Below are 13,802 nucleotides of genomic sequence, written 5' to 3'. Positions count from 1 at the left end.
CTACCTATTTTATTTTTTTAGGCCGTGGCAGAAAAGGGCATTCATATATTGTAGTTGTGTAGAATTATAACTAAACTATACAAAAACATAAAAAATTATTTTTTAATGATTTTTTAAATCTAAAAATAAATTGACTTAATTTATTAAAGGCACATGTACATTTCTCATTTTCATTTAGTTTGACTTTAAGTACTAAAATAACTATTACTATGATAAAATGAATAAAAACTTAATGTGTATTAAAAAATTATAATAAAACAGGCAAAAACACCCCAATTTTTTTTAGATGAATTAAAAACAGAATATATATATATATCTGAGTTACATGCTGCTTTAATTCTTCACCAAAGAATAGTATTATCAATATTTTTTATGGAATGTTATGATGTCATGTGTCACATGACCAGGTGTGGGATGTGATTGGTCGGTCTACAGTGGTGGTTTCTGGGGAGGATGATTTGGGGCAGGGGAAACACCCCCTTCTTGTTGAGTGTTTGTGTGTGTAAAGCTGTTTGAAATCACTCAGTCCGTCCAGAGCGGTCTCCCTGCTGTTTGATGTCCTTCAGTGGACCGTGTGATGGTTTGCTTAACACCCGCTGTCTCAGGCTGGTCTGTGGAGTCATCGCCCGCTCCGCCGGCTTGCTTCAAAACCCCAAACTGATCTGTGGCTGTGATGGTGTGACTGTGGGAGGAGAGAGATCGGCCCGTCGCTGGGACACTGCTGATCTGTGATGGGGTGAGGAGGAGACCTTCCCACACATCAGGGACCGCAGATGGACATGAATAAATGATAAGAGACCCAGAACGTGCCTGTCATCAATGTACGTTCAGATTGAACTGAATGAGATTCTGAGGCATGTTTTGATGCATCCACAGAAATCAAACCATGTGTAAATATGTAAATGCAATTATCACAGTGATTCTCTCATACTTTAGTCTGATTTTACATACTGCTGCTTTTTGTTCAAAATTGTCTTTTTTAAATAGATAATATAAACTAATATATTAATAAAAATACAATATTATAAATTATTCACAAAGCGCATGCTATTACAAAATAAAAATAATAATAATATTCTGAATATCTCATTCTTATAAACAAGACCTTCAGCAGTAACCTAAAGTGTCATTTTTGTATCAGTTGTAATGAATAAAATAAAGTTAGCACTTGTTTAATTGTGTTCCCACTAACAAAAAGTTTTTTTTGGACATCAAATAATGTCGTACTGTATTGTATTTATATGGTGTAACATGTAAATCATATGATAGATCCCACTAAAAAGCATCAGTTTTGACAAAAAAAAAAAAAAAAATTCACATTTGTCAGCTATGTATGATTTTCTTTATTCTATTGAACTAAAAAGAAGATGTTTTGAAGAATGTTGGTAATCAGCCAGTTGACCGTATTTGACTTCCACAGCAGGAAATAATACAGCGGAAGACGATGGCTACTTTCACCCGTTCGGTTAACAACATTCTTCAAACTATACTCATCCTCATGTCTGGAACAACATGACAACATCTTTGATTTGGGGTAATTTGGGTTAATTCTATGAACTGTACTGCACCATAGTATAACAACAGTGGTTTTATGAATATTATGTTATGAACAGTGGTCCTGAATATTTACAATGTCTGGCTCCGCCCCGAAAATTAACCATGGTTTTACTACAAATAAAACCAAAAAACCACAATGGTAACCACAAATTAACCTTGGTTTTGCTAAATTAACCATAGTTTAACCATGGTATTTGTAGTAAATCTGCGGTTATACAAATGGTAGTCAACACGCCAAAAAACCATGGGTTACTACAGTTTTACTATAATAAAACCATGGTTATTTTTCGTAAGCCGCCACAAAAATATTTTGTGCATTTACTACTGTAAATATATAAACACTTAATTTTTGTTTATTAATTTGCATTACCAAGAACTTCATTTGGACAACTTTAAAGTTTTTTTTTTTCAATATTTAGCTTTTTTGCACCCTTGTATAGTTGTATTCCAGATTTTTAAACAGTTGTATCTGAGCCAAATATTGCCTCATCCTAACAAACCACACATCAATGTAAATTTTATTTATTTAACTTTCAGATGATGCATAAATCTCAATTTCAAGAATTTGACCCTTATGACTGGTTTTGTGGTCTAGCGTCACATATTTATATCTGACTTTCTAAAAATTAGAATTGGTTGTGCATATATAGCAAATAAAACAATGAAAACAACTGAAGATCTGTGGCGCATTTAAAGCATTTCTGCAAGGTCTCTCTATGCTTTCAGTTAAGTTTTGTTAGATTCCTGTTTAAAACGAAAAAACTAGATGATGCATGGTGTGTAAGCAATGCAGATGCACACACAGTCCGCGGTCTCAGTGTGTGTGTGTGTGCATCAGCATGCGTTCAGTGCCCACTGCTGAAGAATGAGAGCGATTCTAAAGAACGGAAGTGAACCGACCATTTTGAAACCCCGCTCCGCTTAGGTAAGATGGAAGATTATTTCCCTCTCTATATATGTTTATGTTTTAAGTAATACCTTAATTTATCTTATAGGATCAGTAGTTAACGACGGCCGATGAAAAGCGAGACTATAGACGAGCACGCGGTGTGATTTATAGAGAAACGCGAAGGGTTTGGGGCGCGAGCGCGGGGACACCCAAAAAAATCCCAACAAAATGAGTCATCTAGAGATTTCGGCTGGAGGGGATGAATAGCAAATACGCACATGTATATGATGGATATATATAAACCTAGATAGCAGACACTGATGGTGTCGATGACGGAAGCGTCCGGAGTGTTTTATGTAAACATCTGGTGTCAGAAGTGTAACATTTGAGTGAATCACTCGACACGCGCTAGTCTCGTTGTCGAAGCCAAAGCGCGAGCTGCGAGTCAGCGTTTCTCACACATTTCGTCCGAGCGGGTGTTTAAATCGTGTTTACGTCGTTTTCAGGGTTGCTTTTAAGCAGTAATCACCTAAAGAGACGTTTGTGTGTGTGTTAGTTCCGTGAGCTCTACATTGAGGAAGTGAACGTGTTTACTCTGCGTGCACTGCGTCACCAGACTGCTATGGCTTTGTGACGACCGCAGCTAATTCATTTGATCTGTGCTCAATAAACGTTTCCTTGATGTTTTACTTAGATTTTCGTGTGCTGAAAATTTTTCTTTTACGTTGTCTTAGTTAAATGAAGTGTGATATGTATGTTATAGTTATATAGTTACGAAAAACACAGTGTCCTCAGGGTTTTCTTTTGTTGGTCACACCTAAAAAAACACACAAACAATATGCTGTTTTTACTAGGGACCCATTTTTTATTAAAAATTACCCTATTCCTGCATGTGTAAATGTATTTCTCTTCCCAATTAATGGGAGATAACTAATGAAAAAGTACAAGGTAACAGTACTGTTGTTATTTTGTTATACGTGTCTGTAAATCTGTACTGTACGAATCACCAGAGTACGATAAATATCACTATTCGCTATGCTTCAGACAAGACAATAGAATAATATTTAATATCTGATGCCCTATTTGTACCATGGTACAGCCACATTTTTGTAAGAGAATTGCATAACGATAACATTTCACAAAAACCTAGGGTTTACCTAATTCTCTGTGGGGGGACATACATGGACAAAGACAACATGTCTGATTGATAAACCCACATTACCTAAACAAAGTGTATGATGCACTATTAATTAAATAAAACACATAATATGTCTTGCCGTATTGCATAAGTCAAATCTAGTGAAGTCACCATTATTTATATAGCGCTTTTTACGATACAGATTGTCAAAGCAAGCTTTGCAGTATTAAGACATGTGATAATAGATGCAACAAACTCCAAGTATTTTACTTTTTGGAAATCTCTTTTGGCCTATGCACCACGTTTGGATTGTTTTGAAGGAGCGGTGAGTCTCTGGCTGATTAACTGCATGATTCTGCCGCAAATATGGCATACGCCCCTGGAATTGTGTACCCTTCACTTCTCAAATTGTATGCACATGTATATGACATTATATGTCAGTTATTAAAATCACATCTTTCACTCATTTCAGCGCTATGGATAAGGGCCACACGGTTAAGCTCTTCGTAGGGAATCTGGCCCTGGACACCACGCAAGAAGAACTGTCAGCCATCTTTGAGGCGTATGGCCAGGTGGTTAGCTGCAGCGTCTTGAGACAGTTTGCTTTTGTACACTTGCAAGGAGAGGGCTCTGCTGAGCGTGCCATCCGGGAGCTCAATGGCCGAGAGTTCAAAGGACGCAACCTTGTGGTCGAGGAGTCCCGAGGACGCCCGCTCCACTCGACGAAGGTGTTTGTGGGTAATCTGAGTAGTATGTGCACCACAGAAGATCTTCGGGAGCTCTTTCAGACCTTTGGCAAAGTTTTGGAGTGCGATAAGGTGAAAGGTAAGAGAGTATGAAGTCGCTTCTGAAACTTAACATAAAAGTAGCCAGCCCTGCTCCTGGAGTTTATCTCTAATCAAACTAGGGATTTTCTGACAAACAACTCCATCCGATACCCAAAAATACTGAATATCTATAAATCCGATACAAGCGCGGTATTTTTTTTTTATCAATGTACAATTTCTTTACTTTTGTGTGTTAAACACAATCTGCTAAATATAGACAGCTTCAATTTTATGAAAAATAACAAATGGAAAAATATATAAAATTACAATCTATGATTGAAATACTATTGTAAACTAAATTAGTGGATAATTCCGCAAAAAGATACAGCAGAAGTTATTCAAAATAATTCAGCAATAGATACTCTAGAAAAATTCTGAGCGTACAATAATTTTATAAAATCTAAACATTTAGTCAAACAAAATTATTGGGGAACAAATAAAAGTTAGTAAGTGTAGGACTACATCTGTTGTTGTTAAAAACATTGAAAAACAATTAATTATATTTACATATAAATATACTATAAAAATTAAGACTTAAGATTTATTTTAAATGTATAGCACAGTAATGAAGGCAGCAATATATAATAGATATAACAGAACAAGAAGGACTATTAATAATCTTTCATTGCTCAAAAGTACAGGGCAGCACAAATGCACATCCAGTGCGCTGAATGATTTACTTAAAGCAACACGGAGTTGCAGTGTTCTGCATAGGAAAGTTCAAAGCACAAAGGAAAGAGAGATTTTCTTTTACCAGATTTAAATGGAACAGCTTCAGATCACTTGAAATATAGTGCACCAAAGCTTTATGGCTTTCTAATATTTTTGTGCCCTTTGTGGGACTTAACAATAACACAGAATAGAATACGCACAACATCTGAGCGGTTTCGTTTGACTGATTCAGATCCGTCAGTATCAGAGTCGATATGGAGACTAGAGAGTATCGGATCTATGCACCAGTAAAACCAAACATATTCAGAAACCAGCTATTTAAAAGTATTCAGGGTTACTGGAAATTGACAGGCAGATGTGTCGAAACAAGTTAGCTCTCCAGGGCATGGTTGGCCACTCTGAACTATTCTAACATTTACTACCAGTGCCCCATGATAATTAAGTTGTTTTTTGTAAAGGTTATGCCTTTGTACACATGGAGAACAAGGAGGATGCACTGCAGGCAATTGAAGCTTTGCATGGGACCTCCTTCAAAGGGAGACCACTCTCCGTAGAGCTGTCCAAAGTTCAGCCAAGTAAGCAGACTCCAACTGGGAAAATCCCATGTGTCAGCTGTGGTAAACAGGGTCATTATGCAGGTGAATGCCCAGCTGGTAAACCCACCCTAGAGCAGTACCAGAGCCAAGCGGCTGTGTTAGCCGCCGCCGCCGCTGCAGCTGCCGGCCTTCCACTGCAGGTTCAACAGAGTGTCCACAATTCCGTGTACAACACCTCAACCTTTGACCCCACGTATGCTGCTTTGACTGGACTTACAGCTGCTGGTGCAAGGGCGGAAGGAGGGACTGCAGTGGCGCCAGCTGTGTACGGTGCACTAGCTAGTCAGTTGTACGGGACGGTTTCCAATCAGCTCTACAGTGGGGCAGTTGCAAATCAGGCACTCAACTCTAGTGCAGCTGCAGCTGCCGCACAGATGTACGGCTCCGTTAACCCAGCTCTCTACGGGCAGATGACAAACGGCGCAGTCGCAGCTGCCGCTGCTGCATACGGTCCACAAGTTTACACGTCTCATCTAGGGAATCCAGTGTTCCTAGCTGCAGCGCACGGCATGGAGGTACCGTCCGCTGCTGCGGTCAACCAAGCTTATACAGTAGCACCAACTCTCTACACCACTTCGCCGGTTTACGGGGGTTTTGGGGCAGCTGACCAAGCAGCTATCTTTGAGGCAGCAAGGGCACACTACTTTGCACAAGGACAGCAAGTTCTAGCTGAACAGCAACAGGCTAGCTCAAAGTCTGGAGAGAGGGACCGGAGTCCGCTAAGAAGATCTGCCCCGCTGCTGCCAGACCCTGTTATGAAACCATTTATGTACCAGAGGGCCAAGCGCAGAGCCTTGTTGCCTACGCCTGCGGGTCGAGAGGAAGCCGCTGCACAGGAGGATGAAGCTGTAGCCAGGTGAGTTGACTGCAGTAAAAGATACTCAATAGATAATACAGCAGAAGTTTATCAATTTTCAAATGCTGGCTGTTGAAGTACCGATTTACAGTAGCGGTGATGTGTGTATGTGTGTTCGCGTGTAAATGTGTTTCTGTGTTTGTCTCTCTCTCCCTGTCCAATGGTGTGTGTGTGTGTGTATGTATATGTCTTTATATGCACGTCTGTGTGATTTCTGTCTCTCGTTCCCTGTCTGCGTGGATGTGCATGTGTGTTTCCTCTCCTCCATTTTTCCCAGATACTATGCGGAATACTACCAGCAGTACCAGCAGCTGCAGCAGTATCCACAGTACCAGTATGCGTATCCGCATGCCAACCACCTCGCAGCGATGTCCGCACTGCAGACTCTGCCTGGTGTGCCTACTCAGGCGACGCTCGACTCCCTCAGGCCAGTGATGCCCGCCACCCCCGTGCCTGCCGCTGCCGCCATCGCCATGGCAACACCCCGCGTGTATGAGCCACCGCCGATTCCGCCGTCGCACAAGGAGCCCCTCCTCCGCCGCCCCGAACTCGCCCTACACACCCCTGAAACACCCTTCCGATAGTGTGCTCCACGTCCTCTCTGCCTCTCCTTTCCTTGTGCTGCGTGTTTGTGTGTGCGTGTTAGAAAGAAGCCACAGGTGTATGTTTATGATGTGTGCGTGCTTGGGTTTAAGACGGTGGCTGTGTCGGTTTTAACTACAGACTGGAGTCTCTAACCTTGGTTCTGATCTCACACACACCCAGTGTAGTCAGGGCTGAAAAGGGAAACTGCATGCTCTCATTCCTGCAGACGTAACCAATGTAACACATTGTCTCTTTAAGAAACCTTCAATCTATTGCCAATTAGTTTTGAAGGGTAGATTAGGCACTAGCCACAATGCTTTTTAACTTTTATATTCCTAAGTGTTTGTAGTCTATGAATGAATACTGGACTTGATATTTTTAAATACTGCTTGATTATAGTTAATATGAACTTAACCAGTTTACGTATACATATAGTTATTAAGACATTAGATTTCGATGCATTTCAAAAATGTTGAAATGAGTTGAATGTATGTTTACTCCAAAGGTGTGTGAAGTGTAGGACCAGGGTTGGACAGTATTTTATGTGTCTTTGTGTGTGTGTTTCTTGTTTTTCTCTGGGACTGTGGTGTAGCGTGTATGCTTTCCATTGGTTGTCAAGACAGGAACGCACACGTGTACATGTGCACAGGGAAGCGACTTCGATCCACACGCAAATACATATGCATCCCTTACACCTCAGATGGGAGAAACATTAGTGATGACCTTTAACCCCACCCTTCCATCCCTGTCCACCCATCCTGAAAGCTGAAAGACACTGTGACTTCTCTCCCCTTCGACTTTAATGTAGCTACTTCCATAGATATGGTGATGTATGGGAAGCAACCAATCAGAGGAAGGTGTAGCTAGTCAGCTTTTGCTGGGATCTGTCTTACGGGAGCGTCTTTGAGCTCGCCAACTTAACTGCCAGGATGCATTGTAGAATCTGTTTTTGTAAAGTGTCTTTTATTAATGCTATCATGTTTTTATAAACAGTAATAAGGGACTCAATTATCCATTTAAAGATACATACTACTTTTAATTTTTAACTTTTGTTTACAGCTGCAAGAGAGAGAACATGTTCTTTCTTGTGGCTTTTTCGCAGTGACTGTTTATAGCCAAAATTCTCATTTTTTTCTAGACAAATAGCCAAAATTATGAGTGGCCTACGATTCTTATGCCTAAGTGGAGAAATGTATTAAAGTTTTGCTATTTTTTTTTTATTTTTTATCTGTAGTCTTATAAAGTGAAACTGGATTAAGGCTACACGAAAGTGCTGTATATTAATGTGGTGCTGTGATTTGGGATTAAATGAATTGGGAGATTCCTATCAGTTTCTTTCAGTCTTCCTGCTCATTTCGCTGCTGCAACTCCATAGATGACCCTCACTGCATCTCTCTCCATCTCTCTTTGCATCTACCTCTCATTTAGTGACAGTATTTCATTCATTTACCATGCCCCTGTTCACACCTATGTGCTGAGGATGCCAGTGTGTGAATGTGAATGTGACCTTAGAAAACGTTTTGCATCGACATTCATGTATGTAGCTCATATCACGGTAACTGTTCTTGCCGCAAGTGTTCTCAGAAGAGAAGACTTTAAAGATCTGTACATGATCTTTACGACTATAAAAAGCCTTCAAATAAAGAGCCTGCCTGATCATTTAAAGAGGGAACTCAAGAGCTTTTGCTTGGAGCTTTAGCTGTTCTTGCTTTTTGATGTTTCATGATTGTTTTTCCTTTGTGAAACGCCCAGATTCGTATGAATCGGAGCCATGAAAAGAAGCTAAAGGACTAGAGACTGATCCCAATCTCACCCCTCTCTATGGATGGGGTAAGTCTAGGGGCAACCCCACTCTATACCCCCCCAGCTGCACACACCATACTGAACCCCTTCCCCAGGAGCAGCAAAATCTTCAACCCAGCTTTTGGTACTTTTTAACCACCCATAGTCCCCATGCAGCTTCTTTAACTGGAGTGTGCTACAATGATGACTATCCTTGACATGCTTTTATGATGCAAGAATATTGTAAAACATGTTTATGTGTGAGTGTCAGGAGGCACTCACACTGTAAACCATTTTTGTATTTCCTTTATTTGTAAGTGATTGGGCTGCAATTGTAAATTCAAGATCTCTCCCACAAGGCTTCGCTCACTTCTGCTTCCATTGTGCATGCATCTTCTTTTTTTTTTACCCCCAAAAACAAACGCTGTCTGATGTGACTGTTCCAACTGAACTAGGTCCCTGTGGAACTGTGGACACCATACGCAGCGCTGGTTTGGGGGGAAGAAAGTTAGCGTCGCGCAGTGTACGGGAAAGTCTCTCTCCATACAGGTAAACGCACTGTGCCTCGCCCCCTTTCTACCTGTCGTCCTCCCCAATAGCGTTTGCGCCTGACCGTGTATCCACTCTATTTCTCCTCGCCACCACCCCACCCCTCTTGTAGATTCCTCACTTCTCCTTACCACTGCCATAGCCAATTGGTTCTCTAAACACCAGTGTTATGCTACTCTCTGTCACTGCCAAAAAGGGGGGCGGCGCCGCGGCGGGGGTGACCGTTTACTGCTTCTGTGGTTAATGTGTCTCGGTAATGGATGGGTGCTTGGTGCTTTAATAACTTATGTGCTGGTTTAGCTTTGGAGAGAGTGTGGTGATACAATGTCCGTAAGCAAATGAATGTGTGGGATTGCTGGTTAATGATTGAAAGACATAAAATGAGTGTTAAAACAAGTTCACAAGGGTGGCTGATAAAAGTGTGTGACAAAGGTGAGTGATTGTGAGTCAGCATCGTCGACTTCACCTGGCGCCCCCTCCATGTGCCTTTTTTTTTTGTTGTTAATTTGATTTAACCCTTGCCCCCAGGCTTCCTCGAGTTTACTCGCCGTTAACGCCCAGCTCACCGCCGCCCTCGTCGCATCCCCAGTGCTAGTTGTTACGTTTGTTCAGTGTTAGCCACTGCTTGAGCGCATCCCCAAAAGCTCTGTGACTGGACCTGAGACACTGGCCAAAATTTTATTCGCAAGACTCTCATTTGGGCTCAGTGACACTGGAAACCCTTATCAAGCAGTGCTTGACTGTTATACACTGCTCCGCCGTAAACCAACAAAGCATTCTTATCATAAACATACGCTTTTGTTACCTAGATGGACAACAATTCTTGAGCAGCAGCTTAGTTATAGACAAACCACTTACCATATTTGGTTTTTGTTTGTCAGATGAAAAGACATTCAATTTTAGGAGTTAATTTTAAAGCTACCTTGCGTTACCTGTTCAAATGAGAGTCTGTTATAATGTTTGTGTTTGAAATAGCTGTCTGTATAATAAGTAGGTGGCACAGATTAAGACCGCCTACCTGGGTAAATTACATAGCCGATAAAGGAATGTCCTAGAAAACAAGCAGCTTCCGCTGGGAGAAAAAATGACTGCTGAACCTGAGCTACTGGAGGGATACTTACAGGACCTTTCCTCTAGAGGGAGCATGGTAGTGAAGTGTGGCTTATTTCACTAGAACGTGCTGTTGTTCTTGATTTTACTTGATTTTTCTGATGATGTGTAGCATCTTCCCATATGTTGTCACACACATCTGCATTGCTTCTTGTCAATAGTGTCTGTTTAACTTTGCCTGTAGGAATGAGGGGAAAGGACAGATGACCTCAGTTTTAAATCTTATTCTGGAGGTAAAGGAACTGTTCGTTACCTGAAATAAGATGTCTCTTATGCCAGAGAGAAGTAGTAGCTGGTACTCCCAATGTTAACGGTATTAAGATCTTTGGCTTGCAGATGTGCAGTTGACAGATTTCCATGATGTCCGTAGCATCGTTAATAACGACAGGTGTCTGCAGCAGATAGTTTATCACAGGTTTTCAAGAAGAAGCTTCTAAAATGAATTGTGGTTATTAAATGTGGTTCTTGGTTCGTAAGCAAATGACTTACCTCCTTCTCATACTTGCTCTTCCAGCTCAAGTCTCCTCTTAAGAATATAGATGATACGCTCCAAAATTTTCATTGGATAACAGAATGCTCTTTCTGTCCACTTCCTCTCTAGATATCGTCAACCTTATTGTTTAAACTGGACAATATAACAATAACACAACCTCTCTTGTCTGTATCGTATTATATTTAGAAAACGTATTTTATTATTTTCCCTTTTTCCCTTTGATTCTATAAAAGGATATCCCCTACTGAGTGAAAAGCCTACTCCAGTACTTTTGGAAGTGCATAATTTTTATAATTCATGTATGAAACAAGAATAATTTCTGTTGCAGGAGACAGGATGTGAGCTGGTCGTAATGTTTTACCACCTTCTAATGAATATATGCATGCTTTGTTAATGTGTGTATATTGCAAAAACCTTGCGACTGGTAAAGTGTACTCTCCTACACCAGCTTCTGCATGAACACTGTTTGGCATCGCATGCTTACTGCAATAAACTAGAACTATGACAGCATACACTGTTGTACTCATTTACTTGTCATCAGTTTAAAGTAAGAATGATTTCATTTTCTTTTTTTTAAATAAGTAAATTATTGCACACTCAATCTCTTAATGTTGTATTCTTAAATAATTTTACATTTTTCCATAATACTTTTTTTTTTCTTGAAATGGGTCTTTTATCTTCATTGTAACAGACTTGTCTCTATTTGTTTTAAATATAAAAAAAGGACTATTGTGTGTAGTAACCATAGCATGTATAGAGATGATACAGGCATTACTATTTATTAAGAGGAAGACAGTCAGGGATTCTAACAGGCCCGGATCTGCTTGGGCACCTATTTTAAATCCATAAGGTCAGCTCTTGTCATTTCAGCAGGCCCCAGAACTGCTGCTTGGGTAAGAAGATCTAGACTACTGCCAAGGACAACAGGTGCTAGCTAAGTGGAGGGCACCAGGAGGCGTGTATGAGATCATTCCCATGCCCTACACTAAAAGAGCCTCCAGTTATTGGCCCAGTGCACAGTTAGACCCGCCTTTCACACCTTTTAGGTAGCATAACCCAACACCCACACAACCAGATCTCTTATTTATTGGGGTGCAGTCACGTGTGCTACTTTTGACCAGGACAGGAGCACTGGGCAGCAGAAGTTCTGCTCGCACCTCCACACAGGCACCTCGGACGAGTGGAGTCTGGCCTCTTCCTCCACGGTCATACACTTACACACGGACAGGACTTAGAGTTCATGATCTAGAGTGCAAGGCACTTAACTTCTAATATTAAGAGTTAGACGGATAAGTGTAAAAGATGGCGACTGTTATTGAGACGCAGGTGCAGTATAACAACACCTACATGATGTCTACTACGGAAAGCTACATGACTCAGGAGGACGACTGGGACAGGGACCTTCTGCTGGACCCTGCCTGGGAGAAACAGCAGAGAAAGGTATGTTCATATGACTGCTGAACATCACTGCTACACAATCAAGTCACTTTGAGGGGAAATTTTTTTTTTTTTTTATAGTATTTTGTTATATTACTTGGCAAATATAGATCCACCAAATTCAATGGTTACTAGTTATTTTGATAGCTAAAATATAAAATATATATATATATATATATATACACACACAGTTTGTATCACTTTATGAAAATAGTGTTTATAAGTGCTTTAGTTTTGGAGTGAATGATGGCTACCATGTTATATATTTTTAAATCATACCCAATAAGATACATTTACTGTGGAAAATTTTAGCTAAAATACTATATGTTTAACAATATGGGCACGAAATAACTAAACTAAACTACTCCAACTGCTTTAATTATTATTATTATTATTTTATTTTTTCATTTACCATAGTAAGGATAGCTCTTTCACTATAGTAAGACTGACTGTAGCGACTGGTATTGCAACTGAATTTATGATTACCCAAGCAAATTTGAAGAAAGCAAATCGTACTGAATAAACTATACAACGCTTGGATACGATTTAAAAATATTTTTTACTATCGTTTCGAGTTTACATGTTGTACAGCTGTTGGTTCCAGTCGCAGTTTTCCTCGTGTTGTCTTACCACACTCCCGCCCTCATTAAGTTAGGTCTAATTTTAATCAGTCTATGTGTTATATGAGTCTATAAAACCAATATAAATAATCGCTTTACGGAACACGGATACTGCCTTAGACAATCGTTGAATTTTCAAAGTTGTAAATTACGTTACCTCAGAAAAGCGCGCCGTAATTCTAATGTACTATGTGAAAACACGTAGCCTACGCTTTGAACTTACCTGTGCTTTAAACGGAAAAATAGTCGCTTTTTAGAGTTAAAACTCGAGTTTTTCCTGTGTGAATGCCGAGAAGTTAGGTTAACAAGACGTTTTTGAACAGCATCTAGTTGACAGAAAAAATGACAGGTGACGTTAGCCGTTAGTGGAGCTCGTGCCACGGTCTGAGGTGACGTCAGTCAAGAACAACTGATTGATCTCTGCAAACCACAGATTCGAGGTGTCAAGCTCAGATATGTTTGTCAAGACAGAAAAAGACTCTTTGAATATATCAGCCTTGTATTTCAGATGCTAATATTTTGAGAAAATTGTCAAATGGTCACTTCTGGTTTAGGAAGCTATGTTATGTTTGGAAATTGTTTAAATATCGATTGCCATCGGCACACACACACACACACACACACACACACATATATATATATATATATATATACACAAAAAAAAAATTAACCATTAAATTTTTTAAATGTT

General features: G+C 40.1%; 1 protein-coding gene across 4 annotated transcripts; it reads left to right on the top strand.

The window, feature by feature from the left end:
• The first annotated feature begins 2,389 nt into the window (after positions 1 to 2,389).
• LOC113083492 (RNA-binding protein 14-like) lies at positions 2,390 to 10,779 on the top strand. Of its 4 annotated transcripts, none has more exons than XR_003283282.1 (5): positions 2,390 to 2,482; positions 4,057 to 4,409; positions 5,542 to 6,535; positions 8,873 to 8,950; positions 9,358 to 10,779. XR_003283282.1 is itself a non-coding variant. In XM_026254549.1 (4 exons), exons 2-4 carry the CDS (start codon positions 4,061 to 4,063, stop codon positions 7,117 to 7,119), a joined length of 1,650 nt encoding a protein of 549 aa, XP_026110334.1. In that variant the 5' UTR covers positions 2,390 to 2,482; positions 4,057 to 4,060; the 3' UTR covers positions 7,120 to 9,343. The 4 variants fall into 4 exon arrangements, 2 of the variants coding, with proteins under 2 accessions (XP_026110334.1, XP_026110336.1); XR_003283281.1 differs by having other exon boundaries at positions 6,813 to 8,950; XM_026254549.1 differs by lacking the exon at positions 9,358 to 10,779 and having other exon boundaries at positions 6,813 to 9,343.
• The last annotated feature ends 3,023 nt before the right edge of the window (positions 10,780 to 13,802 follow it).

This window comes from Carassius auratus, unplaced genomic scaffold, assembly GCF_003368295.1.
Source record: "Carassius auratus strain Wakin unplaced genomic scaffold, ASM336829v1 scaf_tig00038440, whole genome shotgun sequence".
Taxonomy (NCBI): Eukaryota; Metazoa; Chordata; class Actinopteri; order Cypriniformes; family Cyprinidae; genus Carassius; species Carassius auratus.
The sequence above is the reverse complement of the archived record's forward strand: the minus strand, read 5'-3'. Positions and strand labels throughout refer to the sequence as shown.

What these genes read in the sequence shown, in the direction of transcription:
- LOC113083492 (XM_026254549.1), top strand. Translation starts at nt 4,061, where the DNA reads ATGGATAAGGGCCACACGGTTAAGCTCTTCGTAGGGAATCTGGCCCTG. An exon ending in GGAGTGCGATAAGGTGAAAG is followed by an intron (nt 4,410 to 5,541) that starts GTAAGAGAGTAT and finishes TTTTTTGTAAAG; the next exon opens with GTTATGCCTTTGTACACATG. An exon ending in GAGGATGAAGCTGTAGCCAG is followed by an intron (nt 6,536 to 6,812) that starts GTGAGTTGACTG and finishes CATTTTTCCCAG; the next exon opens with ATACTATGCGGAATACTACC.